This window comes from Apiospora marii, assembly GCF_038362585.1.
Source record: "Apiospora marii strain CBS 49790 chromosome Unknown utg000004l_segment0_segment0, whole genome shotgun sequence".
In the NCBI taxonomy this organism is placed as follows: Eukaryota; Fungi; Ascomycota; class Sordariomycetes; order Amphisphaeriales; family Apiosporaceae; genus Apiospora; species Apiospora marii.
The window spans coordinates 2,719,802-2,747,358 of record NW_027117375.1 but is presented as its reverse complement, the minus strand read 5'-3'; the positions used below and the strand labels follow the sequence as shown (position 1 = coordinate 2,747,358).

Genomic DNA, 27,557 nt, shown 5'->3' with positions numbered 1-27,557 from the left:
ACTTATTGCATAGTCTTTCTTGCATATGTAGATCCCGAAATCCCCATCCCGCTGGCCGATCTGGCTGTTTCCTAGGGAGTGATGGTTGACGGGGTCTTTTACGTCACCACAGATACATGTAGCCTTTTCAAGAGTCATTACGATCATCGACATCTCGTAGGGTATCGTCACATTTCAGGCAGTCTTCGACACGGCTCCATCGCTGCCTGCCTGTCCTGCCTGTTCCTATCGCTCGCATGTACAGGCGAGACAATTGGCCTGAGTGTCTCAGCGTGTTCTTATTTCTTTCTCGAACTAGACCTCGAGTGTTCCCTGAGGAGCGGAGGAGTGCTTCCTGGCGGGACCCGGGAAGCGTTTTCGCTACCGCACTCCATCGCCAGTTGCATACCCCTGAAGCTACTTAACCGTGGCGCTGCGCTAAACACGCCTTCGGGCAGTCTTTTTTGTCGCATCCCTCATCGCATCGTCTGCAATATCGCCATTGGTTTCTTTTTTTCTTCGCGCATTACTTGCCAGGGCTGCAATTCTGGCCGCACCGTAGCACATAATGGCGTGACGCGATGCGCCTCCCAAAGGGCGGCGCACCCCCATCCCACCCTCGCCATCGGAAAGCCGCGACAGCCTTTCCTGAAAAAGAATGATACTACTACCCGCATCGCCTAAACGAGAACATTGGCAACTGCTGTTTCTCACATCATGCTGCCAACCCGTAAGCACATACCCGCGATATAGTGTCGAGGTAAATGCTAGGTTAGTACTTGTATGTAGGTAGTGCAATTGGGGGCTCTGTATAGGCCCGAATTAACCGCCCATGAAGATGCACCGCTTCACACTTCTATAGCCCCCAAGTAAGCAACCCACCAACAACTAGACAAAATCCAACAATCCGGGATCACGGGAAGATCTTATCGTCTGGCGGCCGTCAGATTGTCTGCTTATTACCTGTTTGGGTGGACGAGGGGTTATCACTACTACATTCTGACTTACCGGGCAGCAACAAACAGGCAGGATTCCAAAGTCAATGGGCAACCACCCGACGGTTTGGACGGCTGGTGAGGCGTCTGCCAAACCAATGAACTAATGTGAGGGCTAGGAAGAGGCCTTCAACGGCTCTGATTTCTAAACTGTCATGCTCAAAATGGCGTGCCTAGCGACAAACAACGGCCCAGCTAGGTCGGTTGCTGTTGCTTAACTGCTAAGAAAGTACCACCATCTGAAAAAGGGGGCCCCTCATCAGTAAGCAGCGGCGGAGGTTGACTTCATCCGCGTCAGCCATACCGAAGTTTCTGTGATTAGTTGTAGTTTACCAGTATGTGCCGTATTCACAGCCAAGGCGAAGGCGAGAGCGAGGAAAGATGCGCGCCGCAGAGTTACACTGCGTGCAACCTGGGTTGCAGTCCAAGTGGGTGCTATTGCTATTTACGTCTCCATTTCTGTCCATTTCCTCTGATTGTGTGTGTAAAGGGTGCAACTCGAGCGACTATTCATTGGTGGACTTGACAAGCACTTTTATGCAGTTGTGGTAGTACTGCATTGCGCGCAGCTCTGCAGCCCATCACTGCCTACACAAAGCATACATTACCCTACTTGTGGAGCCGGTATTCCAGAGGGGCAGCCACCCTCCTTGTTCCTCTCCTGCTGATAGTAGTAGTAGTGCCAGGCCCTCGATGGCCGCAACTGCATGATGCGCTTGGGATCCTGAGCGTTCAGCCAGAACAGAGGCAGCAACTGTTGGGGGCTGAGAGGCCAATCCTCCCGATTCGCAATGTAGTACCGCAGCCAACACGCATGCTGCTACATATTTCTTACTGTTGTAGAAAGTCGGTATTTGGGGGCGGCTATGGACACGGGATCTCTCTTGCACAAGAAACCAGGCGGCACCGTCTGACGATATGCGACATGCGACGGGCGACGGGCGATCCGAGTCGAGTCTGAAGCAGTCATTGAATATTGCAACATGAAGTCATGAGCTGAAAGCGCCTTGGGGCGCCTGGCATTTAGCGTGTGCCACTGTCGTTCTCAGCTAGCTATCAGCTTGTCAGCTATATGGATGGGTAAAGGGTGAATTAGAGCTGGTCTTGTATATTAAAAGCAGATAAGATTTTCTTAAGATGTGCAATATAGGTGGGCATTTGTCAAGGTAAATGCTTCCGCTTTGGGGTGGTATCGAAGAAGTGGGGTCTTGGACTTCTTCCCCTCGAATCCTCGGTACCGGGCCTCGCCTCACCTACCAACCCGACAGAACCCACTACGGCTTACCTAGTAGTATCTTCAAATTTCGGTGCCAGGCATTGGCAATGTATGGCCACGGTGATTTGTGGTCAAGTTGCATTATTATCCTCCTCGCGTTGGCTATGAGACTTTGCCAACGGCTGCCCCGGCGTGGAGGCCTGGTGGTGGAAATCTAGACGTCATCATTTGGCAATGTGCTTACGGAAACCTCCCGTTCCGACGACCCCACGCATTGTCGATCCGGCCAGAACATCACACAGCATCGGCGCATCCATCACTTCTATCAGATAACGTCTATTCCCCCAGGTGCCACGGGGGTGAGACCTTGGCCAAGTTTGGGTAGAGAGACCATCCTTTCGCACCGCCTACACCCAAAGTATCCAGACCCTTTCCTACCTTTCGTGAAAGAGATTGCCATGTCTCAGGCAACTTCCCACGTAGCCTCTGTTCGCCGTCTTGCAGAAATGCATTGTCTCTTCGCTACAGGCCAGGGCTCTTTCTCGCCGAAGGGGGGTGGAGGGGAAGCGCAGAAAAGTCAATTGGAGCCCTGTAAAACACCGACAAGCCCGGATGAATCTGTCAGCGCCTTTCTGTGCAATCCCGAATACAACACGCTTACGTCTGCCTCGGGCGGATAGATAACCCCGTTCGCCTGTGAAACGGGAGGGAGTACTTTTGACTTTCTGCGAGAGCTTTGCCCGATGCAGACAACCTCGCAAGGCTTGTGCTACGCTTTTCAGCTTGGGTATAGAACTCTACATGATTCATCTGGACCCGTGGCTTCGAGTCAGCTCGACTACGGGCCTCTCGTTCGAGGCCTCTGCCTCGCTCCCGAAGCTCTGGACGCAGGCTGTCAGGCTGTGGGTCGCGTCATTCGAGCCTACGTTAAGACAGTTTAGCGGCATCCGATTCAGCACACATCAAGCTACTCTACTACAGTAATTTAAGTGCGCGAACGGTTAATTCTAACGACTTGCTCGACCCTGCAAGTGCAACCGAGCTGCCTTCGGTACTATGAAAGCGTCTCACCAAAAACTTGCACCCATCCAAGGAGATTGAGAGCTGAGCAGCTTCTTGTTCGAGGCCCCTATCTAATCACAACAGGAACCCCCTAGTTTTTAGTCGCGAAACCCTCGAAAACCCCTGCAAGCCAGAGTCATTGGATGACCAGCTTCAGGACTGACACGCGCGAATATCTGCCCATTAATTTGCGCGCCGTTCCGCTTCAGCCTGGTGATCTGAGGCGGTATCAGGGTAGGGTTGGTCTTTGCTCAGTCTAAGGGAAGAAAAGACGGACAACTCACGAGAACCGCAGTTTGAAGTAGTGTGGCTAAGGGGGTTCGATGCTACCAGCCCGGTCACCGGAGCCGTCTTTACTTGGCAGGATACCACTTGACTGGATCTCAAGTGCCGGTATGGCCTCGCTGGAGAAAACCAAGGTCTACCAGATCTCCAGCACGCCTATTGGCGAAGTAGAAGAAAAGGAGTCTTGCCGCCGAAAATGATTGCGTATCGAGACATTCTCAGGCAAAGGTTCGTCCGATGATGAAAACGCTTCCAGGGGCTTGGGACTGACCGATTTTAGGCCCCAAGCTATCCTGGTCTGGCGGCCACGTGGATTTTGGGGTTATCACCGACATAGGCCGACAGTACTTCAGCGCAACATCCAAGGGTTGTAGTCTAGTCCCTGCCCAGACTAGTCGTCCCATCAAGTACCTCCAAAGTACAGGACCGGGTACCTAAGCCGTACCTGGCGGTAGAGAGGGTGTCCCCTGCAGCACCACCGCACCTTCATCACATCAAAATGCATTTGATAAGATCATCGCCAATTGCTCATCCAAAATGCTAGGTATCCGAACAAGTCGGACTCGATTGCACAAGGCTGGGTAGGGCCTGACAACGATACCACATGCAATGCATGCAGACAGGCCGCCGTCTTTTTGTGCGGGAGCGTGTATGTAAAGTAGATTATTATGCACACCTGCCCGGGTTCGTCATGCGCAGCAGATCGTGGAGCGCCATGCTGTGAGTTTGCCGGGTGCATGCTAATATCACAGCTAATAAGTAACCGCCATTGATCAATCTCAAGAAATTGCAAAGTTGGGCCGAACTGAAATTTCCTTCTTTCCCATTGCAGGTACCGGCCAAACGCAATCGGAAGGGGGAAAAAGGAAAGAAAAGAGAGAAAGGCCGATGCCTACATGTACATGCTCATATCATTCGATGGATGTACGCACTGTACCAGTCCTCCATTACCCGTTACTTGCATCTCGACATCTGTGCCGTTCCTGGCGGTTGAGAATGTGTTGTTGTGTTCTGCACCCAAGTCTCGGGTCTTACCATGCGACGTGTTTTCGTCGGCGATCGCAGGAACCGCAAGGCTGGCAATCATGACGATAATGGGGGTTGATGGCCACCCATCCACTACCTTACTATGCGTGCATACCTACATACATACCTACTGGTGATAACGGCGGTGGTGATAGGATTCAATAGCCCAGCCATGCCTGTATTCGATCTTAGTTGCCCGATATTAAGTACAGGGAAGCTGGAAGTTGGTTTGGTTACCCTTCTTTTTATTTTGTTCCTGCAGTGCCCGCCCAAGAACGACGCTGTAATGCAGGGGCCGCAGTAATTCATCAATCAGCTTGCTTTTCGGTGCCATTCTCTGTCTTGAACCGGTAACCAACCCATGATGCGAAAGAAAGATAACAGCCCCCCGCGGTAACGTCGGCATTCCAATCCATCCATTGGGTCCATTGATCGACCCAGCGAATACGATGCGGTAATACCAAAATACCCCAATTCGTATAATTCGTATTGTATATCTACACTGATTGATGGGCATGCGTGCGACGGACAGAGAGAGACCTACAAACAATGCCCTCCAGTGCGGCTTTCGTCACTCTCTACATGTAAGCATGTAGGTATTCCAGGGACCGCTGTCTCTTGTTCTGATTGGTCAATGACCAAGAAATCTGGGGAGTTACTCAGGTCGGCGACCTCTCTTCTGGGGCTGTACCACCATTGGTTCTGCAGACGCCCCTCGGAGACCTTTTGCGTAATTCCGTCGTGATCTCGCAGATGCATGTCTTGGGTTTTGCTCCCCCCCCAGGCGCTCTCTCCGAAAGAGAAGAAAGAGAGGGAGCAACGGGCCCTTGCAGTTTGCCCATCTTTCTTTCTTTTCCCCCCTTCCTCCCACCCCTTTCTGTTCTTTTTCTCGTCAAGTGTGATTTTTAGCAAACTGGTCGTATAGATAAACATATCGTCGTCAGCCAAGCATAAGTATCCGTAGTTTAGTTCAGCAAGGTTCAACTAAAACCAAAGCGTTGGGATACATGGAATCCGCGGCCCATAGCTCCCTTGCTATCTCTCGATACGGCCCTGCTCAAGTACCTACAGTATGGTTATGGGTCTTCCATCTTGTGCGGGCTGCCATGTAATCTTAACTCACGACCGGCCCGTCGCGTCGCCCGGGAGTCGGGACGCGCACGGCAGACCACAATCCCTTGCGTTCACGTTCTCTTCGGATTGGCTCTTAGGATGCGATAGAGGGATCGTCGTGATAACGCAATGTGCGATCAATTGCCCGAAGAAATAAACAGTGTAGTGCAAGTGCAGTCCTGCTTCACTACTGCCACCACTACCAAAATCCATCTATGTACCTAAGCTACTATTGAGAAAACTTATTGACTCCGGGGGCGCCTCTCTCATCTTCTCTCGCCGCCTAGGTGTGTATTGAACCCGGGTGTCGCTCGGGCCTTTTCCCTCCTTCAACAACACTACCACCACCGCCGCCTGCGGGCAACGGCGTACGCCATGGCGATCATCATTGACGTCGACATTCCCCGGCCACTCAAAAGACCATGTCATTTGAGCACGTCCGGTTCCTGACCCCCGGCAGCAGTGGTGAGGTCTTAGATCTGATGTAGACGGACCGAATCTGAGTCTGTCAGTTCTTCCATGACAACTTTCTAGAAGCATGCACGACTCAGACGCGAACCCCCCTAGTTGTTGATGTGGTTGTTGTTGACAGCGTGGGTGGTGTTGATGATGGTGATGATGATAATCGTGACTCGCTACACACTGTCTCTGCCTCTTTGCTTTTGCTCTGGTTTCCCCCTGCCCCACCAAGTCTCAAGAGACACGGCGAAACCGAGTGGGAACCGAGGTGGGATGATGTGTAGTAATCTTCGTCACCATCCAAGACAAGACATGTTCGCGGGGAGGGGGAGGGGGGCTTTTTTTCCAAGACCGTCAACATCACCAGCAACCAGCGATGCATGTGCTGTTCAGTCAGACTCCCCTGCCGAGTATCGTGGGGGTTAACAATCAGTTCGAGAGAGGGTGTTGCTGTGGCATGTCCCTACAGGCAATAGTTCTGGAGATCCAAATACTGGTCCGACCAGGGTCTGATGACGAGGTGACTGATTGACTGGGTTCGTGTTGGCATCTCAGAAGAGCCCACTGCATGCTGCTGCTCGGTCTGCATGCATACGCTCTCTGCCTTGCGGGCGGGCGTTGGCGGACAAGAGCATATTAGCCGTATGCACGTATGTAGTACTCCGTAGCCTGCTGAGATTACCGCCTCCCAACGCACACTTAGGCAGCTCTGGAGCCCCAGACTTGCGCCGACTCTGGTACGGCAAAGATGCGGTACGGTACGGCACACCTACAAAACAAACAACATAAACCAATGTATGTACGTACGCAAAGGGACTATTGCCAAACTGGGGGCGGTCGCCGGCTTCGGTAGCTTTTGCTCCTGGCCCCAATTGCGCACCAATCTCAACTCTATCTTGGATCTATTTAATCTTCCTCCCATATGCCGAAATGGCCCCCCTTCCCTTCCGTCCCCCCGAGGGCTAAAAGGCGTCAGGGCGTGCCAGCCCATGCCCGCCCATGCCCGCCCAGTCCATAACCGCCGCTTCGCTCGGCTCATCCCGGCCAGACTATCACGAGCCTCTGCATGTTGGGGTTAATGCGGCCCCCCGATGTGCATGGGCGCTCCTACCGAGACTAAATAGACTCATCAGCCTTGTCACGAGCCATGTATGTAGTTCTTCATCCCGGGGCCATATGCCACCGTATAATCAATCGTAGGCTGTTGGTACTGTCACCGTCGTCGGGTCTCTGTCTACGGATCATATTCTATCTAAGTCCATTGCGCCCCTCCCCTCCCGTTCCCCATAGAGGCCGGCAAATCTTATCTACTCTAGTAAAACAAGAGCCCGGATCCCGTGATCACCCAAACATCCGATTCTATCGTTTTTCTCACTTGTGGTTCCATTCTGCACTATTGATTTTGTAACTGGTGCACCCCCTGCCCACCTTGCCAACCCCCCCTTGTAGCCCATTCCTTCCTATCCTGCGTCTCCTCATTGCGTTAGAGCGTTGGATATCTGCAGCGTCACCACACCGCCAGCACACTCGACCATCTCCACTGATCGAATATCTTCTACTATCCAGTCAGGCTCGGCGGCGAGCACCTGGTCCAGGGTGTGACTTGTGACCAAGCCAATGACCTTGCAACCCGCAGCCTTACCAGAGAGGATCCCTGCGGGACTGTCTTCGAAGACGACGACATCATCGTCTGGTGATGAGTCGTCGTCGTCGTTGTCGTTGCCGCCGCCCAGGCCCAGCCGCTCCTTTCCAAGGTTGTAGCAGGCTGGGTCTGGCTTGCCGTTCTCGACCGATTCCGCCGTGACCAGGTGGTCCGGGTGAGGCAGCTTGAGCACGTCCAGCCAGCCGTTGACGAGGGGCTCGGTGCCCGAGGTGACGATGGCCCAGGGGGCGCGGGCGGCAACCAGGCTGTCCAGGAGCGCTCGGGCCCCAGGTATCTCGACGGCATCCTCACCGTGGAGCTTGGGGAGGAGTCCCTCCATATGCCGGACGTCTGTGCACTCGGTGTGTGAGTGAGTAAGGCCCTGATACGCCTACGGCGGGCTGGTTGGTGACAGCAAAGCCGCCCTCCCCAAAAGGGAGTGAGGGTGGTGGTATCGGGATTGGTTGGGTGCGGGGGTACAAAGGGAGAGGGCGAGGGAGAGGGAGAGGGCGAGGGAGAGGGAGAGGGGGGAAAGAGAAGAGAAGAAAAATGCCGCTCACATTCCCAATTGGCCTTCTCGGGAGCAAGCACCTTCAGCATGTCTATGCTCCTCCTGCCGTGTGAAGTCTGCAGGATGACCTTGGGATCCACGCCGATCTCTGCACCGATGCTGTACATATGTCAACGAATCAGTGGGCGAGCGAGAGCAAGTCTGCAGTGATCGCACCAGGGGTCGATGGGCGTCGGGGATAGGGGACGAGCAGTGTAACAAGCCATACTTACGCATGCCAGTGATTAACGACGGCTGCCGTGGAATCAATAATCGTACCATCCATGTCGAAGAGCAGGCCGCGAAAGCCTACTTTTACCGGAGGAGCCGTATAACTCATGCTGACAGATTGTCTTGTTCTTGTGGAAGTTGCAACACAGAAGTCGAATGAAGTTGAGGGGCAACAAATAGTCTATTGCAAGTGAAGCAGACTCGAGTGAATGTAAGTAAATTCCTGCTCTATCTGGTTTGTCGTGCTGGCCAATGTCCAGTGTTCTTGAGGTGTAGAGAGACAGATGCTGTGACTGTCTATAAGTGCAATATCGTAGAGAGAGGCCCTTCCAGCCCGATTCAGGAAACTCCGACTGTCGCTGACCCACCCGCCGCCGCCATAGCATGTTCGCTGCTGCAGGAACTTTGCTTCTGTCAGGCCTAGGATCCGTGGTGGTCTGATTGATTGATCAAGAACACAACCATGGTCAGCCCACAACGTCATGAAGACGCAGTTGTCCAAAGCAGGTGCAATGGAAAACCATAGACCTGGGTTGCTGCATTGATCAATTGAAGCCTTTAAGTTCAGCAGCCAGAAGGGCGTATGTACCTAAGTACCCTGGGCGGTGAAGCCGTATCGGTGGGGCAGCCATGGCGAGGACGGTCGAGTGATGATTCTGATTGGCATTGGACCGGCAGAAAAAGTCCATCCCACTTCCTTTGCGATAAGATTGGAAATTTTGGGAACCTCAACACCATACACCTGTAACAAAGGCGTCTTGTATCAAGTCAATCAGTTTACGGGAACAAAATGCCGAGCATTAACAAACCCGGAAGTATGTGATCCCTTCCACCTATCTTGCCATCTCGCCAGTTTACAGACTCTGACCAAACTTGCGCTGCAGAGCCCAAGTCCAAGCGGACGCCCACTCGCCTTCGGCACAAGATTGAGAAGGCGTCTTCCGCGAAGCAACGGAAGGCCAGAAAGGAGGCCAAGAAGAACCCAGAATGGCGGTCCAAAATGAAGAAGGATCCCGGTATCCCCAATCTGTTCCCCTACAAGGAGAAGATTCTCCAGGAGATTGAGGATGGACGGAGGCGCAAGCAGGAGGAGCAGCAGAAGCGCAGGGAGATGGCCAAGGCCGCAAAGACGGGCGCATCCGACAACGATCACACCGTTGAGGTCGACATGGAGGGTAACGAGGAATTCGAGGGTTTCGCAGCAGACGATGATGCCATGGATGAGGACGACGAGGGCGACAGCTCCAACCCGATGGCCGCTCTTTTGGCCAGTGCAAGGCGAGCCGCCGAACAGTACGACCGCGAGCTCCAGAGCGGCAGCGATATGGATGACGACGAGGATTCAGACTCGGACGATGATGGCGCAGCAGACCTTCCCGGCCCCGATTCGTCCAGGAAACAGCACGACAAAGTCTTCAAGAACGTCATTGAGCAGGCAGATGTCGTGCTCTACGTGCTCGACGCTCGCGACCCCGAAGGCACGAGATCTCGTGAAGTGGAGCGGTCCGTTATGGCTGCCGCTAGCGGTGGAAAGCGCCTCATGCTCATTCTGAACAAGGTCGATCTAATCCCGCCGCCTGTCCTGAAGGAGTGGCTCGCCCATCTCCGGAGATACTTCCCCACGCTTCCCCTGCGGGCTTCTGGCTGTGCACCCAATGCCCAGACATTCAACCACCGCGATCTAACTGTCCAGAGCACTTCCACGTCCCTGTTCAAGTCGCTGAAGTCATTCGCTGCCTCGAAGCAGCTGAAGCGTGCCGTATCAGTCGGTGTTATCGGGTACCCCAATGTTGGAAAGTCGTCCGTTATCAACGCACTGCTTTCCCGAATGGGTAAGAACGGTGCAGCTTGCCCTGCCGGAGCTGAGGCTGGTGTCACGACAAGCATACGCTCCGTCAAGATCGACAGCAAGTTGACTCTACTCGATTCGCCTGGTATTGTCTTCCCTTCGTCCAAGGACGGCGAGTCTTCCTCCAAGAAGAAGGCCATTGATCAACACGCAAATCTTGTGCTCCTCAACGCAGTCCCGCCCAAGCAGATCGACGACCCAATGCCGGCCGTAAGCCTTCTCCTGAAGCGCTTGTCTTCATCGCCAGATCTGTTCCAGAAACTCATGGATGTGTACGATTTACCGCCACTCATCTCGTCGGGTGGCGACCAAACGACCGACTTCCTCGTCCAGGTAGCACGCAAGCGTGGCCGACTTGGCAAGGGCGGTGTGCCGAACCTGCCCTCAGCCGCTATGACGGTGGTGACGGATTGGCGCGACGGACGTATCCAAGGCTGGATTGATGCGCCCAAACTGCCTGTTGCTAGCGAGGCTTCCAAGAGTGCCGAGTCCGGGGGCGGACCTTTGGTGGATCAGAAGCAAATCGTGACAGAATGGGCCAAGGAATTCCAGCTTGACGGCCTCTGGGGCAACGATGCCTCGAACGAGGATGCTATGGAGCAGTAGAAACGGTTACGAGTTTCCCAAGGCGTATTTGATCTTCTTGCTACCTTACCCCCGAAGCTTCAGGTAGAATGGCGTTTCTGGCGTCTTGAAAAATGGATCTAGAGAGTAATGGATTTGAATTCTCGATTGCCAATCGTATTATTTAGTTGCCTTCTGAGTCTCAGATGGATATCCCATGTAACTAACCCCTTAGAACTACCCATCTGACAACGCCAGAAGTCAAGTGCGAAGAAAAACGTGTAGTCACCCCTGGATGTGGGTGGATCATATATATATCCATACGAGATAGAATATGGAAAGGGCAAGTAGAGTAGTCGGGCGGTGTAAGTAGTGATTTGTTGTTTCTTAAGTATTATAAGTTACCGCTATCTTTGCTACTCATTTCATACATGAGCCTAACCGATCTGCCTGTTCACCATCGACCCTCATTCGCCCCCCGCTCCCCACGAAGCCTATCCAACATGGCTTGCACTTCACTCCTTTACACACCACTAAGAGACCCGGTTGGATCCGCAGAGAGACGAAGCCCGCAAGGTGCGGGTATTGATACTTTAGGCAAACAATTCGAAGAGCAAATTCTGTCTGCGTGCTTTGATCTTCTTCTCTGCATATTTTGGCTATTGATAATCGGGGCGAGAGGAAGGTTGAAAGACGGTTGAATTGGTTCGTTGATTGATGAATGCATGCGCCTAAAAGAATTGACAAAAAGTTGACTGGAACTCCGCCGCTGATGCTGGGTAAAAAAGGTAAAGAAAAAAAGAATAGGGAGTAAGGTCCTCGTATGTTCTTCGTGTACTGTGGCCATCCATCAAAAGTGTTCTAAACAACGGTAAACACATCGGCACGTGTATATAAACGCAATACATCCCCTTAGCTACCCAGTAGCAAAGCAAGCCTTGTCCGATATCGCCATGTGCGGACCAGAGCGAGAAGGTATAGGGGCTGGCGGAAGTTGAAACCGGAGCATGTTCTTATTCTTGGCTGGTGGATTCGGTCGAGGAGCTGTTGCCCGCCAGGCCAGCTATGGTGAGGATGCGGCCCGACTCGGTACGTTCGATTTCCATGGCCAGCCGCTCTGCCTCTTCCTCGGTATGATTCACAGATGGGAGCACGCCGGGCGAAGAAGAATGATCTCCCTAAGAAAATTGATCGGCACCTTGGCGGCTCCCAGCTGAGTTCGGGTGCGGGGTGTTCTGCGCCGAGTTGTTGCCCGAGTCGCTCGGGGTGGCCGGCTCGACGACTTGGCTGCGGATGGCCATGATCCATTCGTGCTGTAGCAGCTCGACCGCACTCGCACGGCCCCGTGGGTCTCGGACGAAGCACCTCCTCAGGAAGTCGATACCTTGTTCGCTGAGTTGATCGGCGCCGGGAAGCTGTGGCGGGTTTCCTTGAGCAATGTTGTACATTATAGCCCATTCGTTGTCAAGATTCGACCATGGTCGCCGGCCCGTGACCATCTCCAAGATAACGCATCCGAGCGACCAAACATCGACGGCACCAGCCCTACCTGGATTCTCACCCTTGATCACCTCGGGGGACATGTACATTGGCGTACCAGTCATGGAACGGTTAGGTTGTGCGCTGGTAGCGTTCACCAACGTACGGCCCTGGCGGGCGATGATCTTGGCAGCGCCGAAATCGACATACTTGATGACACCGTTGTGATCAAGAAGAATATCTAGTGACATGGTTAGTTTCCAGCAACAAGCAATCGTCTGCCACAGATGGGGAGACTGTTACTTACTTTCTGGTTTGATATCGCGGTGAGCAATCCCGCTCTCATGAAGATAGGCAAGGCCTTCGAGGAGCTGCAGCGCGTAAACCATGGTGACCTGTTCGTCTTCGATACGACCGTGCTCCAACAGGTTGGCCAGAGATCCACCCGAGCAGAATTCCATGAAGATGTATACTCTGTCACGATGAACCTCAATGCCGTAGTACGAAACTACGTTGGGGTGATCAAGTACCTCCAGAACACTCATCTCATCCTTGATCTGAGTGGCAACCTGGGGAATCAACTTGGGATCCTGTAGACGGATCTCCTTGACGGCCATCAGGTGTCCGGTGTCCAAGTTCATTGCCGAGTAGACATTTCCGAATGTTCCACCTCCGACGAAATGGCCCTGTTGCCAACGCATAGATATGTTGGTGGCTGAGGAAGATAGATAGGCAAGAGATCGGTCGACCTCGTTAGAGAACTCAAGCACACGGCCCAACCCCTGTCTTTCAGATATGACCTGCCTTTGCACTTCGTCGACCTGGGCCACTTTCTCGAGGCGTTGCTCTTGGATGTACTTGAAAGCTTCCTCGTCATCGAGCATGCGGTTCTTGTCGATCCTCTTGAATTGCCCGACGAGAGCCTCTATGCGCTCTCGTTCGGACTGGGCGGCCTGGTTCGACTTGGCCCCCAGGATGTCGAAGTGCGAAATCAGCAAGGACATGCATCCTGAGACCTTGGCTCGCAGTCGGGAATATTCAGTGGGGTCTAATCCAAGAATATGCCGACCCCTTGTCATGCCCATGGCAAATTCTAGAGCCGGGACTGCCCAACGGAAAGACTTTCGGTCGGTCACAGCACAATCGTCGCAGATGAAGCTGACCCAGTCCAGTGCCAGCTTAGTGAGCTTCATGTTGTTCATCTGACGGCGGTTACTGTCCATGCTGAGCAGAGATCGCTGGCCAAACTCGGTGGCAAAAACGAAGCAGGTCTGGATAAGCTCTGCACAGTCAAGCCCCTGAGTCTGTTTTCGGATGGTCTCAACACTGTCCATGAAAGTATTGGACAGCTTGAAAGCAACCTTGCGTATCTCCATCAGCCGAGCGTTGACTTTGTGCAGGTTGGAACGTTGCTCCACCACCAAGTCCAGGTGCATGTCGATCGACTCCAAGAAGATCTTACGCGCAGTGATCAAGGGGTATTGCGAGCCATCGGCAATCAACCGCATTTGCCCGATTTTGAGATCGGTCGAGTCGATGTTGAGCGGTTGCGTGCTGCGGTTACCGAACCAGTGCAAGGGTGTCTCGGGTCGCAGAATCAACACGTACGGATCGGTGCGGTCTGGGGCCAGCTCGGGGTCATGGAAGCATGTTCTCAGAATAGTCTGTACTTCGTCGTCACGTCCCACGAGGGCAGGTGACGCCACGATCTGGATACCTTCAAACTCGTCCACCAGGAAATGGCCGCTCACCGACAGACGCTCGTAGAAGCTTTGGAGATCATCGGGGGCGAACGCGATGCTCATATCGGAGGCGTTTTCGTAGTGATCGCTCAGTTTTCGGGAGAAGCGCTGCAGCATTCTCTGACGTACCCGAACAGATTCCAGAACCTGTTTGTACCGTTTGCTCATCGTGTCGACGGACTCCTTGGGTTTCCGCTGAAGCTCGCGCTCAAATGTCTGGCTAAGACGGTTGAGCGCCTTGAACGTCAGTGTGCTAAACTGCTCAGCAACCTCGATGTCACCCCCTTGCAGGTTTCTGCCGATTTCATTGGCAAATCCCCATTCCTGAAACAAGACCTCGGCTTCTTTGAATGTGTTTTTGTTCCTACTGAGCTTCCAATTCAGCATTTTGAAGTAATACTTCAGCGCATCCAGAACGACCTGGTCAAATGAATCGTCAATGCATGGGGGCAGTTGCCAGCCCGGCTGTGGCTGCAATACAGTCAGGCACTCTTGCTTGATTCTAATAGCCAGCTGGAGCAGAAGCTCGAACTGCGCGATCATCTGATCCTGGAGAATCGAGTTTTGCTGGGTCGTTTCCTTCATCTTCTTGGCGTACGCGAGTCGGACCTTGATGATTTCCTCGATGAGACGGGATGGGAAGCTTATGAGAGTAAGGATCTCCTCGATATACGGTGGTAGGTGGCGTTTCTTGAAAGCTGCCGAGTTCACGATGAGGGTCTCCTTGGCTTTCGCAATGGTGGTAGAGATGGCCGACAGCATGCTGCGGCGCACGAGAGTCTTGGTTTTGGCTGCATTCCTTTGCTTCTCCTCGAAACTGCCGCCGTTGTCGTCATGAAGAGACTTAAGACCATCTTCTTTCATTAGGCGGTCCAAGAACGAGGTTTCGTCGCCAAGACCGTTGGTGCTTGGGGATCGCTGCTTTTTCATGTGAAAGTCGAGGTTGTCGTTGCCCACCCACTTCTTGAGAATTGATAGTTCCGTATTGATCATCTCATTCGTGTTGTACCAGGAAAGAACCGCATCCGAGGCCTCTAGAAATGCCTGGGACTTGGCGGTTTTGTGCTCAGCGCCAAGAGCATCCCATGATGGGTACAGACTCTCGCACTTTTCAATCTTTTCCACGACGTCCCGGATTTGATCGATAGGGGGTTTTCCGGCCTCACTCTCTCCTTGAACCTCGAATCGTGTGATCTCGTCAATGACCCTGTCCAAGTTCCCTCGGGCCTCCTCCACCATTCGCCTCTGAACCGCAAGAGACCGTCCACATACTTTAGAGCGTAGACCAACCCAGAGCTCAGCCTTGTGGGCAGTCTTACCGCCTTGTTGCTCAGAGGAACCAATAAGTCGTTTCTTTTCTTGCCTTACGACATCTCCAGTCAGAACAGCGGCCAGCATGCCATGCCATTCCAACCTTTCTCGGTTGACAGGATCTTGGATATCGTCTTCCGTGGGTTGTAAATCGTTGTCGTCATTATAAAACATGATGGTTTCTTCATTATAGCGGTCGTCGTAAGCGCCTTCGGAGGACGGCGTCTCCTCTTCGGATTCGTCGTCCGTATAGTCTAAACTCGGGGTGTAGGGGTCGAAATAACCATTCATGTTCGGCTCCTGGCGCATCATACGAAGATAGGCGGGTTCCTGATGGCGGAATTTATCGGCAGGATCCTCGCCACGCCGAGGACGCGAGCCGGACCGGGTGTTGAGTGGGAATGATTGCGTATTGATACCAGGGCCTCTCTGCGGCGCGTACGTACCCGACGGCGTTCGAGTTAAAGGCAAGGGCCTCTGTTGAGCCTGGCGGGTGCTGTTGCTGACGACGCCGGACGGTGTAGACGCGCCATTTGTGTCGCTAGAGTGAACCATTCCTCGACGACTGTTCGTACTATTGGCCAACGAGTTGGGTGCCAAAGATGCTACTGAGCTAGAATGGCTGCCCGAATCCGCGTATCGCGCCAAAGAGCCAACTTCGTCTTGTCGCTCGAGTTCGGCAGGGTCGTTGGGGTCGGCGACGTAGTCTCCGGAAGAGCCTGAGGCGTCTGAGTCCATTGTTGGCGGTAAGGGGCGCTGCGGCTTGATGTTCATTTTCTCGCCAAGCATTTCGTGCTCGCCCTGGGAAAAGCGCACAGCCCGTGGCGATGTTTCGGACGACATGGTTGTTGCTGCTGCCACTGCCGGGAAATGGCGTGGTTGGCTAACAGTGGTGGCCGAATAAAGCAACAAGTTGGTAAAACCACGGATCTGAGAGACGAAGGGGAGAGCACGGCGGGTTGCGACAAGGTTGGAGATATCTCTCTAGTGTAGAGGAGAAAGCGAGGGCAGTGGCGCCGTTGTTGCCGGCCTAGCTTTTCGATGGAGCCTCACCCACGATCTTCTTTTAGTCTGGACCGGAAAAGCGGGATGCCTGGTAGGGTATCACGAGATGTCGAGACAGCAATCCATTTGGGCCAAGGATCGTGAAAGGTGCCAATCAGGGCAGGAGAAGAAAAGAAAAAGACCGGGCACAGCGGATTGCTTTCAGCTGAGTAGCAAATCTTGGTGTTTCTTGTTTTATTTTTTATTTTTCTCTATGGTGGCAGCGATTTGGACAGCTTGGTGCAACCACAAGCAGGTTTAGAAAAAAAGAAAAAAAAAAAAAGAGGCGTGGACGGATCGCGATGGCAGTTGGAGACACGATATCGAAATGATTGAAGAAACAAGACTCGGGACCTACATCGGAATCTGCCCGTGGGATCAGCAGTGTATGTACCAAGGCTGGTTGGTGCACCAATGTAAGGATACTGCCCAGCACTCGGGCTATTGGCTCCAGCTTTGGGCGAGCCTGGGGCTTTCACGGGCCAAAACCTCCAGGGCTATTGGGCTGCAGACTAAGTACAGGCAACAGGTCTCAACAGCCAACATGAATCGAAACACTAGGCTGCTGTCTGGTGTCTAACAGCCCCTAACAGTCGTTATGTTCCAGTCACCTAGTGGACTTTAACGCCACGTGGGACGACGGCTGTGAGTATCATCGATGCAAGCAAGCGACGTGAACAGCATGACGATCACGGTATTCCAATCACCAATAGATATGATCTTCATCACTCGAGTCCCGTCTATGCATCGAGTTTGGCCTTTCGGGACCATCCAGAAGAGTCAACATTAGAAGCTGAGCGTCCACATCCTACTACTAGCACCCGTGGATGGTAACACTGGAATCAGAACAACTAATATTTGGGCAGGCTAATGCTTGCAGTGTGACGGCCTCGGACAGGTGTTCGGAGATTGACAGCACCGCAATATGCACACACAAGCAGTCAGGTTTCACAAGGGGCCCCGGGGTCCCTCATCAAATAAGATGAGGTGCAAAACGCAGGACGGCAGACGGAGCAGGTTTCTAATGTCTTCAATGATGTGATCAGGGATGATGATCAATTGGATGCGTGGAACACACATTCGCCAATAAGGCGCTTGACCCTCACTTGCCTGCGTAAGCCACTTGCGATCGATGATTTTCGAACCAAGTCGGCAGGTTTTGGTTTGGGGGGCAACCCTTTGCAAGCCACATGATACCATCCTCAAACCCCTGTACTCCACTATGCCTGAACCGGTAAAGCGTCAAAATTGACGGGAAGCAAAAGGTGCAGAAGTACCCGACTGCCCGACTCTCCGACTGGTCGCTACCTATTGACTGTAGCTGTAGACGGGACCTCACTTAATCTAATCAATTACATGGTTCAATTGGTGGTCGGTACTCAACGCGCCCGAGACGCGTCGGATTGTGGCTAGTGCCGTACTCTTCTTCCTATTTCCAGGCTTGTTGAAATCATCTTTGGTGTAGGTACCATGCCACAGTAACGGGCCATGCACTGCTGTCTGGCACATGAGAAGCATCGAATAGTTATATCGAGCCATTGTACAGTGCCCTACCCTCGGTCGATTGACAGCATATCCTACCTCCCTCGATGGAAGGTTCGTTGCCAGGCTCCTTATGTCTATAAAAACGCCCAGCTCGAGCGCGCCGCCTCCCAAGATAGCGCCCGAGTCTGACAGCAGGCCGAGCCAACATGAGGGCCTCTCTCCAAGTATGTCTGCCCGGAAGCGTAAGCATGGCGATGTCCATGCTATGGAGGACCTTCTGAGGCCCTCGATTGTTGTTAGGGTGAGTGCCAATAGGATTCCTCTCGTCTTGATGCCGTTCTAAGCCATCCTCTCTCCAGCCTCACCCCCCAAAGCTTTCTGTCAAGCCCCGCAGTCTTCAGCCTCTCATGCTTCTGCCTCGAGAGCACCTGCCTCTTGCCTCTCTCGATCTTGCTTCGCCTCAGGGTGATTTCGCATATGCCCGGTTCTTTGAATCGACCATCAAGATCCTGGATCTCGAAGGTCGCTTAGGAGCTCGGCCTGTAGTCCTAATTGCACGCCTCGAAAGTGACAAGTCTGTCTACGCTTTGGAACGACACGACAATGGTCTTTACTCTTTATGTAAGCTGGGCAGCTGTGTCAATTTGGAGCAGCTCAGTGGTTGTGCCACCGTGACGAACACGAAGATGGTCAAGCAGCGCCCGCAGATTGCAGCTCAGGACCCAGACTCAGGACCACTAGTCACACCTCAACTGCACAAGGAGACCAAGAAAAGACGTATTGCCATCGAAGCCATACAGTCAATGGTGAAGAAACCGCAGAGGTCTGCATCGGTTGCCGAGGCGTCCAATGCCCCTTCGCCGGTGGACCCAGCTACAAACTGCCAGACTGCCAGCCAGGCTACTCTTCCGGCCCCTGAAGCCCAGGTGGCAGCTCAGCTAACACTACCAACAAATCCAGAATTGCCTATAGAGCAAACTACAGCGGACGACATATACAACAATATTCGCAATCAGTATATTGAAACGCTGTATCATTCGATGGTAGGTCGATTTTCATCATTCATGGTAACCCACCTAACGGTCATTAGGGTTCTCTAGCCTACTTTGCGAAAGGTCCTCTGTCTCGAGCACGAGCTGCGTTCCATTTGGACTGTGATTCGAACCTGGACATGAACGACCTGATAGACTTCTTGAAGAGCCTTGTATTGTCAACGCAACAAATTGACGCCAAGTACAAGAGCTCCGTCCCGGAAATCATTGCTTTGGCGAAAACGGGTCTGGCAGACTCGGGGGACGAACAAGCGACCAAACCCAAAAAGAGAAAATCCAAGAAAATGAAACTCGGGAAAAATGTTCTTTACCCTGACGAGGATGGTCATGTTCGGAAATGGTGGTCCTTACGCAAGCCCCAGCGAAGGGAAGACGAAGACTCGACAAAAGCCGAGGCCGAGGAAACCAGATTACAGATTTCATATCTCCGCACAAGGGAGACCCAGTTACAGATGATTCTCATCCTGGAAATATTGGCCTTGGAGTCCTCGAGATCTGGCGACAACGGTACCAACTCACAAGCCCCTGCCCTCCCAGGCGATGAGCCCGCCCTAGACTCGTCCAAGCAGACGCCGGTGAAGAAACGGAACAAACATAATCTCCCCGTCCTTTTGGTTGTGCAGGCAGACCGGCTATCTATATGGCAGTCGACAACAATGGACGGGGTTGAGCTGCCGGGCGAATCCCACGCTGGAGACGCTGATGGCGCTCATCAGTCGCAGGGATCAAGCTCTGACCCCCTTCGAGACTTCTGTATCGACATAATAGTGCCCTTGTAAGAGGAAGACGCCCTGAATTGTGCCGTGATGACTTGCTGACGTAAGGCTAGCTACTCTGCTCGACTTCCTCAACAGTGCGATGAGGTCAACCGGAAATTGGGTGGTCCGGTGATGCCATCACCGCCGAAGCCGAGGTCAAGAAAGACAGAACCAATAGCCAAGCCGAAAAGCAAACCCGGGTCCTCAGCGAAACGACCAACTGCCTCGAAGTCGGTTCATTCACTTGAGCGGGTTTTATCCAAGGAAACCGAGCGCAACCGACGCAGCATGTCGCGTGGCCCTAGCGGGATGATCGCGCTGATGCGATCGGCCTCAACTCCAACGTACCCAGTACTAAAACGAGAAGCTAGCGAATCTACATCTCTAACAAGCGTGCCCCGGCCAGACTCCAAGGATTCCAGTCATGCTAAGGGTAAGGCTTCTGTTGTCGAGCAGGCTCCTATCAAGCGTGCGTCTGCCGAGGACAAAGCCAAGAAGGAGGCTCAAATGAAGGCCGAACTTCAGGAGGCTATATCCAGCCTGAGAAAGCCAAATAGGGAGGTAGCGGTCGGGAAAGCTGTGGAAGAAGCCGAGGAACGACGCGCAACTACAACCCTGGCTCAGCTAAGAAAGTCACGGAAGCCAACGCAGTACACTCGTTTCCAAGATGTTGTTCAGGCAACACCAGTGGGCCACCGATTTCGAGATGCGCTTAGCCGACCATCTCAAGGCAGGTCAACAAGTAATCGTACTCTTGCTGATTCGGTTGAGAAGATGCATATATCACCGTCTGCCTCCTTCATATCATCATCTGCTCCAAGGAAGCGCGATAGGGATACGGCGTTTCCGGTCAACGAGTCGCCCGTCTTACCCAGAGTGGCCAAACCACCAACAAGGGGAACTATAGCCACGCCGGCACGCCCGTCTGCATTAAAATATGACACGATTCGGGTGTCCGCGTCAGACGAAGGCGTCGTGCTCGCTTCTTCGCCGGTGCCATCTCGACGGTCGCAATATCTGGAAGTGCCTGGTAGCCACTTAAACCAACGCGACAGTGGCATCGTGCTGCCGTCCTCTCCTGGTGGTATCAACATGGCCGAAACACCAGTCAAGAGGCCTCGCCTCGGGCGAATGACCTCCATCGAGAATTACGTGACAGTTACACCGGCCAAGAAACGAACAGCGGATTATGTTGATGTTACACCTGCCAGGAATGACAAGAATAACCAAGATGAAGGGGCGAAAACGTCGGTATACGCACAGCTGGGTTGGGATGATTACGACGACCTTTTCTGATCTAGCCATTTACCGATCTGTCCAAATAGCCGGTACAGACGGAGGAGCGATCACCTACCGATTCAATTATTTTGTATTAATGTATCTTGCAAGCTTTCCCTGGAGAGCTTTGAAACGTCGAACATGAGGGCTACGGAACGAGTAACGAAACGGCATGATTGCATCATCCTGGCGTTACACAAGATAGGTTTTGCTGGTATTGCATACTAGAAGCCAGCTTTGACGGGGTATTCACTGGCTTCCGGCGCAGGTCCGAAGCATATAATTTGATGATATATGAATTTAGTGCATATATATATATATGCTATACACGTAGCTTGGTTAATCTGTATCCGAGATATGACTATTGCTGAGTCGACTGCAATTTGGCGCTGTCGTCTGGGTCGTTCCAGGACCGCCGACAGCGGCCATAGAATGACAGTAGATCAATTGAATACATAGCTCTCACCCCATGGCCCTACACCTGGCCCCTTGAAAAGCACACCCCCTTTCCAGACGTATTTAATGCTCTCTTTCTGCTGTAGAATCCTGACGTCCTCGACCGGATTCTCCGTCAAGCCAAGGAGATCTGCCTCGAAGCCGACCTTGAGCTGCCCCGTCTTCGGGGCCTGCTCACCTACCGTTAGGGGCCCGTTGGCCGTCGCGCACCGTATCGCCTGCAGGTTCGACATGCCGCACCGGACGGCCAGTTCCAGCTCCAGGGCCATGTTGAAGCCGGGCGGCATGTCGGTGCCTAGCGCGAACAGGACGCCCCCGTCGGCGATGGCCCGCTTGTAGCCCGCGAGCGAGGCGTCGGCGATGCGCAGCGCCTTGTCCCAGCTCTTGCGCGGGACGCCCTCGCCCCCCGAGTCGAGGAGCAGCTGGATAACGGTGCGCGTGGCGACCCAAACGACCCGCTTCTCCTTGACGAGCGCGATGACCTCGTCGTCGGCGAAGGAGGCGTGCTCGATGGTTGCGACGCCTGCGCGGATCGCCTGCAGGATCCCCGCCTTGGCGTGCACGTGCGCGGCCACGAGCCGCTTCTGCCGCCGCGCCTCGGCGACGATGCAGGACAGCTCCTCGGCGCTGAACTGGGCGCAGTCGACGTCGTCGTCGAGCGACAGCACGCCGCCCGACGCCATCACCTTGATGCACTTGGCGCCGCGGCGGAGCTGCAACCGCACGCCACGCCGGCACTCGTCCACGCCGTCGACGATGAGGCTCATGCTCGTCCCGTGGTGGCCCGCGCTGATGTTGCCGACGCCGAGAGTCAGGAGGACGTCGCCGGCGGGGAGAGGGAAGATATCTCCGTCTGCGATGTCATATATCAGATCAGCCATACTCGGTGTTATACTCTAAAGCAAAGTGGTCGATAGAACTAATTCAACACTCAGACCAGCAACAGCAGTATAGTTGAATCTTTGACTCCGTAGGCATTTCAAAGAGGAACCAAAACCATACAGAAGACAATAAAAGTGTGCTCGTAGAGAGAATCGGGAGAAAAAAAAACCATGACCGCAGAGGGAGTTGAACCCTCTTGCCTTTAAGTATATGGATAAGAATACTACCGCTAGGCTACACCGGCCCGATCAATAGAGGGTTATGTTGTTTTGATTTAGATCTTGCACTGGCAGTGGTTGTTTTACTTTCTGGGCTTGGTTGGGTGAGCCATCAAGCTTTGGTGATGCCATGGTTCTCGTTGGATGTGGAGAGCGTGTAGCGAGGGTCCGAGTATGCGGATAAAAAGGAGATGGGGGTGCATATAATCGACGAAGAATTTACTTACGACCAGCGAGCTGACTCAAGCAAGCTCCGCTGCTATAGATGTTTGGGCCTACTATACTGCCGTCATCGATAGCCTTGGCGATCTGTCGAGGTCTGTCAGTATTGCCGGGTATTTGATGGCGATACCGCAACTTAGGAGTATTTTACCTCACACCCGTAGCCAGCAACGTCTCGCAATGACGTCTGATTTGGATTAGCACAATCTGCGGTCTCTTGATGACGATCCTAGCTTACTACACATATCTGTTAGTTCGATTGCGATGCAGGTCATGTTATGGAGTGGCATGTATACCATAACCGCGCTGCAGCGACTCCCAACACTGCCGCGTCAACCGAGCCCCCTGCGACGCCGGGTGCTCCGTGATGAAGTCGAGATAGCTGGGCAGCTCCTCGGATCCGCCGCCGTCAAAGTGGGCGTGTACGTCCCAAAGCCCCGGCATGATGACCGGCGCCAAGAAGACGCGGTAGTGGCCGGCCTCGGTGTACTTGCCCGGCAAGTCGGCGGCGGCGCCGACCCAGGCGATCAACTTCCCTTCGACAACGAGCGCGGCATTCTCGAGGGGATCGCCGTCGCCCGGGATCAGGAGGTCGGCCTTCACGATGGTGTAGGGCACCTTTTTCACCGCCGTGTTCGCCTCATCGTTGTCTCGCTGTAAAGAGCTGGGTTGCCAGTTCTTGGGTCTGATGGCAATGCCCAAGCCTGTGGAGAAGACAGGCCTGGTCAGCCGCTCCGGCGGCGGAGATGTAGTGCCCGAGGTATCCTGGGAACAGCCTCCTACGCGGGCAAGTCAGCTGGTTGCCGGACATAGACCCTGTCAGCCGTAGCTCGTGGGCTACCCTCACTGAGTTTTATCACATTCGCGGATGATTGCCAATGTTGACGCAGCCCCGTGTTCATAGAGCTCCAGCTCGGGAGAGAAAACGGACTTACGAGGCCCATCAACTGTTTTGATTGTCATCTTGTCTCTTCTTGAAGGCTACCATTGGTGATTAAATTGAAAAAATGACAACAAAATCAACAACCTCGAATCTCCGCCGTTCAGAGCCAGCAGGTAACGACTATTATCACATGCGTTACATGGCAACCACGCCACTTGTGCCATTCGGGAAGGTCCTTCGGATGAGTATGGCACGGTGATGCAGCCCGCCCAATGTGGCACTGTTGTAAGCACACATTGGATATCACCCTGTGAGAACTGAGTTAGATGCTCGAGAACCAATCACATAATTGACCTTGGACACGGCATATAAGTCGAGCAGAAAAGCTCGGCGTATACCCCGCGCCAATTACCAAAGAGCGTTCTCTAGGCAAACGACTTCATGATGAGACTCTGGGGCTGTCGGTTTACAAAGTGGTAGCCAATTACCATAGGTCTAAGTGAATCCAGGCAGCCAGGTGTTTCTTTCGGGACGTCTTGCATGTCCCATTGTACGAGATGGATCTTCTGGTGAGAGGAGCCATGTGGGTATTCGCAAGGTTAGGAACGAAACTTAGGCAGCTCCCAGCTCCCCCATGGGATCTCGCAGCAGCTAATCAAATGTACTCTCGACACACCTTAGCTGACTTGCCTTCACCTCCGTTCAGCCTCATTGAATCAGGGCCAGTAGAAGTGCTGAAATCGCTCGTGCGTGCTCCCCTCGAGGAACTGGTGCCGGTAGGTTTGCAAAGATGTGTCCTTTCCTGCTTGTCTTTAGTAAGGACGGGATTGGCGCGTACTATTGGAGGGCCTATTGTGCCGTTAATAGACTGCTTACTCCCTTAGGCAAGAACTAGGGCGGAGGCGGAGGGCGATACGCATTGGACCAAGCACCCACGCAAGACAGGCCAGCCCAGCCATGCAAGGAGCCTGAGGCTGGATCTTGAGAAGATCTGCATAAGGGCAATGCTGATGCGTGTGTGGGTGGGCGTGTGCGTGCCGCCGTGCATACATACTTGCTCACACAGGATCACCGGGCTTGTTCGGCGTCTTTCCTTTTTGTCTAGTATCTTGGGAATATTGAGAGAGATGCCAGAATCAGACGGCCATCGTATCATTGCACGGCCGGTATCGTATCTTCCTAGTGTGTTCTGTACAAGTACATGATGACATCTCGAGGAATATCAAGACAATGGTCTGGAGGCGGGAGAGACCCTTGGGAGGCGGCTGGCTGGGGCGTGCCACTGACTGACTGCCCACTACAGTGCCAGGTAGGGGAGGTACCTGACAGAGCCTGGGCGGCATGGCGGCAGGCGGTAAAGTTGGAGTACAGTACCGGTAGAGTCAGTTGGCGGGCATCCCTGGCTAGCGCGGCCCAGGACTCCAAAAATACCTGCCCTTTGGAGCAGCAAGGTGCCTGAAAAAAGACAGAGTGTCAAGTTCAACCCGCCCAAAAGCAGCTTAGAAATCGCCCGCTGGACGTTCAACGCCACACCCACAGGGGCCAATGACGACAACCCATTCCACCTTTTAGGTGGGGGTGGCCCTGTAGGGTGGTGCTACATCAGGTTATATATGTATACAAAGCAAGCAGTGAGTGAAGCCTGCGGAATTGAAGACAGACTGGCATCTACTTGTATTGAATGCAGCAGCTCCAGGGCCAGTTCCAGTATTCCTACTAGACTACTTCAACTCCATTTACTCTGGACCAATTCCTTCTTTTCTCAGTATTTTTTGCCCATCCAGCATTCTGCCTTGTACGTTGAACAATCTCCAGTCACAGATGTAAGTTGTTGCTGCTACCAGCTACCTCTCTCTCTTTGGTCGAGCTTATCGGTTGCGATGGTGGGACGGTTGGACTGTTATCGTCCTCGCCTCAACGGGGTCCTGTTGTTGCCACCTACCGCCAACACCTACCACAACCAGCTTGTATCTCTGCAATTGTTTGTCTTCACAGACTCGCAAAGGCATTGATAATCCAATTGTTCTCTTGCGCAACCGGCGCACGTATTCAGAAACCACAGATTGCTAACCGCTTTTGCTCGCACAAACAGTAGTCTTCACCATGTACAAGAAGGTTGCTCTCAGCCTGCTGGCTGCCGCCGCCGCTGTGTCGGCCGCCGACACTTCGGATGTCGCCCAGCTTACCAAGGACACCTTTGACGACTTCGTTAAGACCAACGATCTCGTTCTCGCAGAGTGTACGTGCCCTTGAAGAACAATACAAGACCCCCCCACCACCCACACACTTCAACCCCGAAACACAATGCTAACTTGCTCTTTTGAATAGTCTTCGCCCCCTGGTGCGGACACTGCAAGGCTCTTGCCCCCGAGTACGAGGAGGCTGCCACCTCCTTGAAGGAGAAGGACATCAAGCTCGCCAAGGTCGACTGCACCGAGGAGGCTGAGCTTTGCCAGAGCTTCGGCGTTGAGGGTTACCCCACCCTCAAGGTCTTCCGTGGCAAGGACAACATCACCCCCTACTCTGGCCAGCGTAAGGCGAATGCGTAAGTCATGCCGGTTCCCAGTGCGCGAGCTCTTTTCTAGCATCCATACTGACTATACCTCCTACAGCATCACATCATACATGATCAAGCAGTCCTTACCGGCCGTTTCCCTCCTGACCTCCGAGACCCTCGAGGACTTCAAGACCGCCGACAAGGTCGTCCTTGTCGCTTACATCGACGCTTCTGACAAGAGCTCCAACGAGACCTTCACTGCTCTCGCTGAGAAGCTCCGAGACTCATACCCCTTCGGTGCCAGCAATGACGCCGCCCTGGCCAAGGCCGAGGGTGTCGAGGCCCCTGCCGTTGTCCTGTACAAGCAGTTCGACGAGGGCAAGGCTACCTTCACTGAGAAGTTCGACGCTGAGGCCATTGAGGCCTTCGCCAAGACCGCTTCTACCCCCCTGATTGGCGAGGTCGGCCCCGAGACCTACTCCGGCTACATGTCCGCCGGTCTTCCCCTGGCCTACATCTTCGCCGAGACCCCCGAGGAGCGCAAGGAGCTGGGCGAGGCCCTGAAGCCCCTCGCTGAGACCTACCGCGGCAAGATCAACTTCGCCACCATTGACGCCAAGGCTTTCGGTGCTCACGCCGGTAACCTGAATCTCAAGACCGACAAGTTCCCTTCTTTCGCCATCCAGGAGACGGTTAAGAACCAGAAGTTCCCCTTCGACCAGGAGAAGAAGATCACCCACGACGCCATCAAGGCCTTCGTTGACGAGTTCAGCTCTGGCAAGATGGAGCCCAGCATCAAGTCTGAGCCCATTCCCGAGACCCAGGAGGGTGCCGTCACCGTTGTCGTTGCCAAGAACTACAATGACGTCGTTCTCGATGACAAGAAGGATGTCCTGATCGAGTTCTACGCCCCGTGGTGCGGTCACTGCAAGGCTCTCGCCCCCAAGTACGAGGACCTTGCTGCCCTGTACGCCGCCTCGGAGTTCAAGGACAAGGTCGTCATTGCCAAGGTTGATGCCACTGCCAACGACGTGCCCGATGAAATCCAGGGTTTCCCCACCATCAAGCTGTACCCCGCCGGCGGCAAGAGCGAGCCCGTTACCTACAGCGGCTCGCGCACCGTTGAGGACCTCATCACCTTCGTCAAGGAGAACGGCAAGTACAAGGCCGAGGTTTCGGAGAAGTCTGCCGAGGAGACCCCTGTGGCTCCTGCTGCCACTGAGTCGACCAGCAGCGAGGCTGCTGAGGAGACTCATGATGAGCTGTAGGAAGGTTATTG

The 27,557-nt window shown here is 53.7% G+C and overlaps 6 protein-coding genes across 6 annotated transcripts; 3 read left to right on the top strand and 3 right to left on the bottom strand.

The window, feature by feature from the left end:
- Positions 1-7,610: 7,610 nt before the first annotated feature.
- On the bottom strand, positions 7,611-8,667 carry PG985_006806 (HAD-like protein; the record flags this gene model as incomplete). Its single annotated transcript, XM_066826575.1, has 3 exons — positions 7,611-8,128; positions 8,338-8,447; positions 8,561-8,667. 3 exons carry the CDS (start codon positions 8,665-8,667, stop codon positions 7,611-7,613), a joined length of 735 nt encoding a protein of 244 aa, XP_066686182.1.
- Positions 8,668-9,348: 681 nt separating this feature from the next.
- PG985_006805 (nucleolar GTP-binding protein 2) lies at positions 9,349-11,013 on the top strand (the record flags this gene model as incomplete). Its single annotated transcript, XM_066826574.1, has 2 exons — positions 9,349-9,373; positions 9,443-11,013. The coding sequence occupies 2 exons, from the start codon at positions 9,349-9,351 to the stop codon at positions 11,011-11,013; spliced, it is 1,596 nt and encodes a 531-aa protein (XP_066686181.1).
- Positions 11,014-12,149: 1,136 nt separating this feature from the next.
- Positions 12,150-16,346, bottom strand: PG985_006804 (uncharacterized protein; the record flags this gene model as incomplete). Its single annotated transcript, XM_066826573.1, has 2 exons — positions 12,150-12,691; positions 12,758-16,346. 2 exons carry the CDS (start codon positions 16,344-16,346, stop codon positions 12,150-12,152), a joined length of 4,131 nt encoding a protein of 1,376 aa, XP_066686180.1.
- Positions 16,347-18,258: 1,912 nt separating this feature from the next.
- Positions 18,259-21,138, top strand: PG985_006803 (uncharacterized protein; the record flags this gene model as incomplete). The annotated part of the gene is made up of 4 exons (XM_066826572.1): positions 18,259-18,333; positions 18,392-19,075; positions 19,123-19,859; positions 19,914-21,138. 4 exons carry the CDS (start codon positions 18,259-18,261, stop codon positions 21,136-21,138), a joined length of 2,721 nt encoding a protein of 906 aa, XP_066686179.1.
- A 425-nt stretch (positions 21,139-21,563) lies between these two features.
- PG985_006802 (amidohydrolase) lies at positions 21,564-23,861 on the bottom strand (the record flags this gene model as incomplete). The annotated part of the gene is made up of 5 exons (XM_066826571.1): positions 21,564-22,429; positions 22,904-22,995; positions 23,050-23,131; positions 23,195-23,677; positions 23,834-23,861. 5 exons carry the CDS (start codon positions 23,859-23,861, stop codon positions 21,564-21,566), a joined length of 1,551 nt encoding a protein of 516 aa, XP_066686178.1.
- A 2,023-nt stretch (positions 23,862-25,884) lies between these two features.
- PG985_006801 (protein disulfide isomerase) lies at positions 25,885-27,546 on the top strand (the record flags this gene model as incomplete). The annotated part of the gene is made up of 3 exons (XM_066826570.1): positions 25,885-26,020; positions 26,110-26,326; positions 26,394-27,546. The coding sequence occupies 3 exons, from the start codon at positions 25,885-25,887 to the stop codon at positions 27,544-27,546; spliced, it is 1,506 nt and encodes a 501-aa protein (XP_066686177.1).
- Between the last annotated feature and the right edge of the window lie 11 nt (positions 27,547-27,557).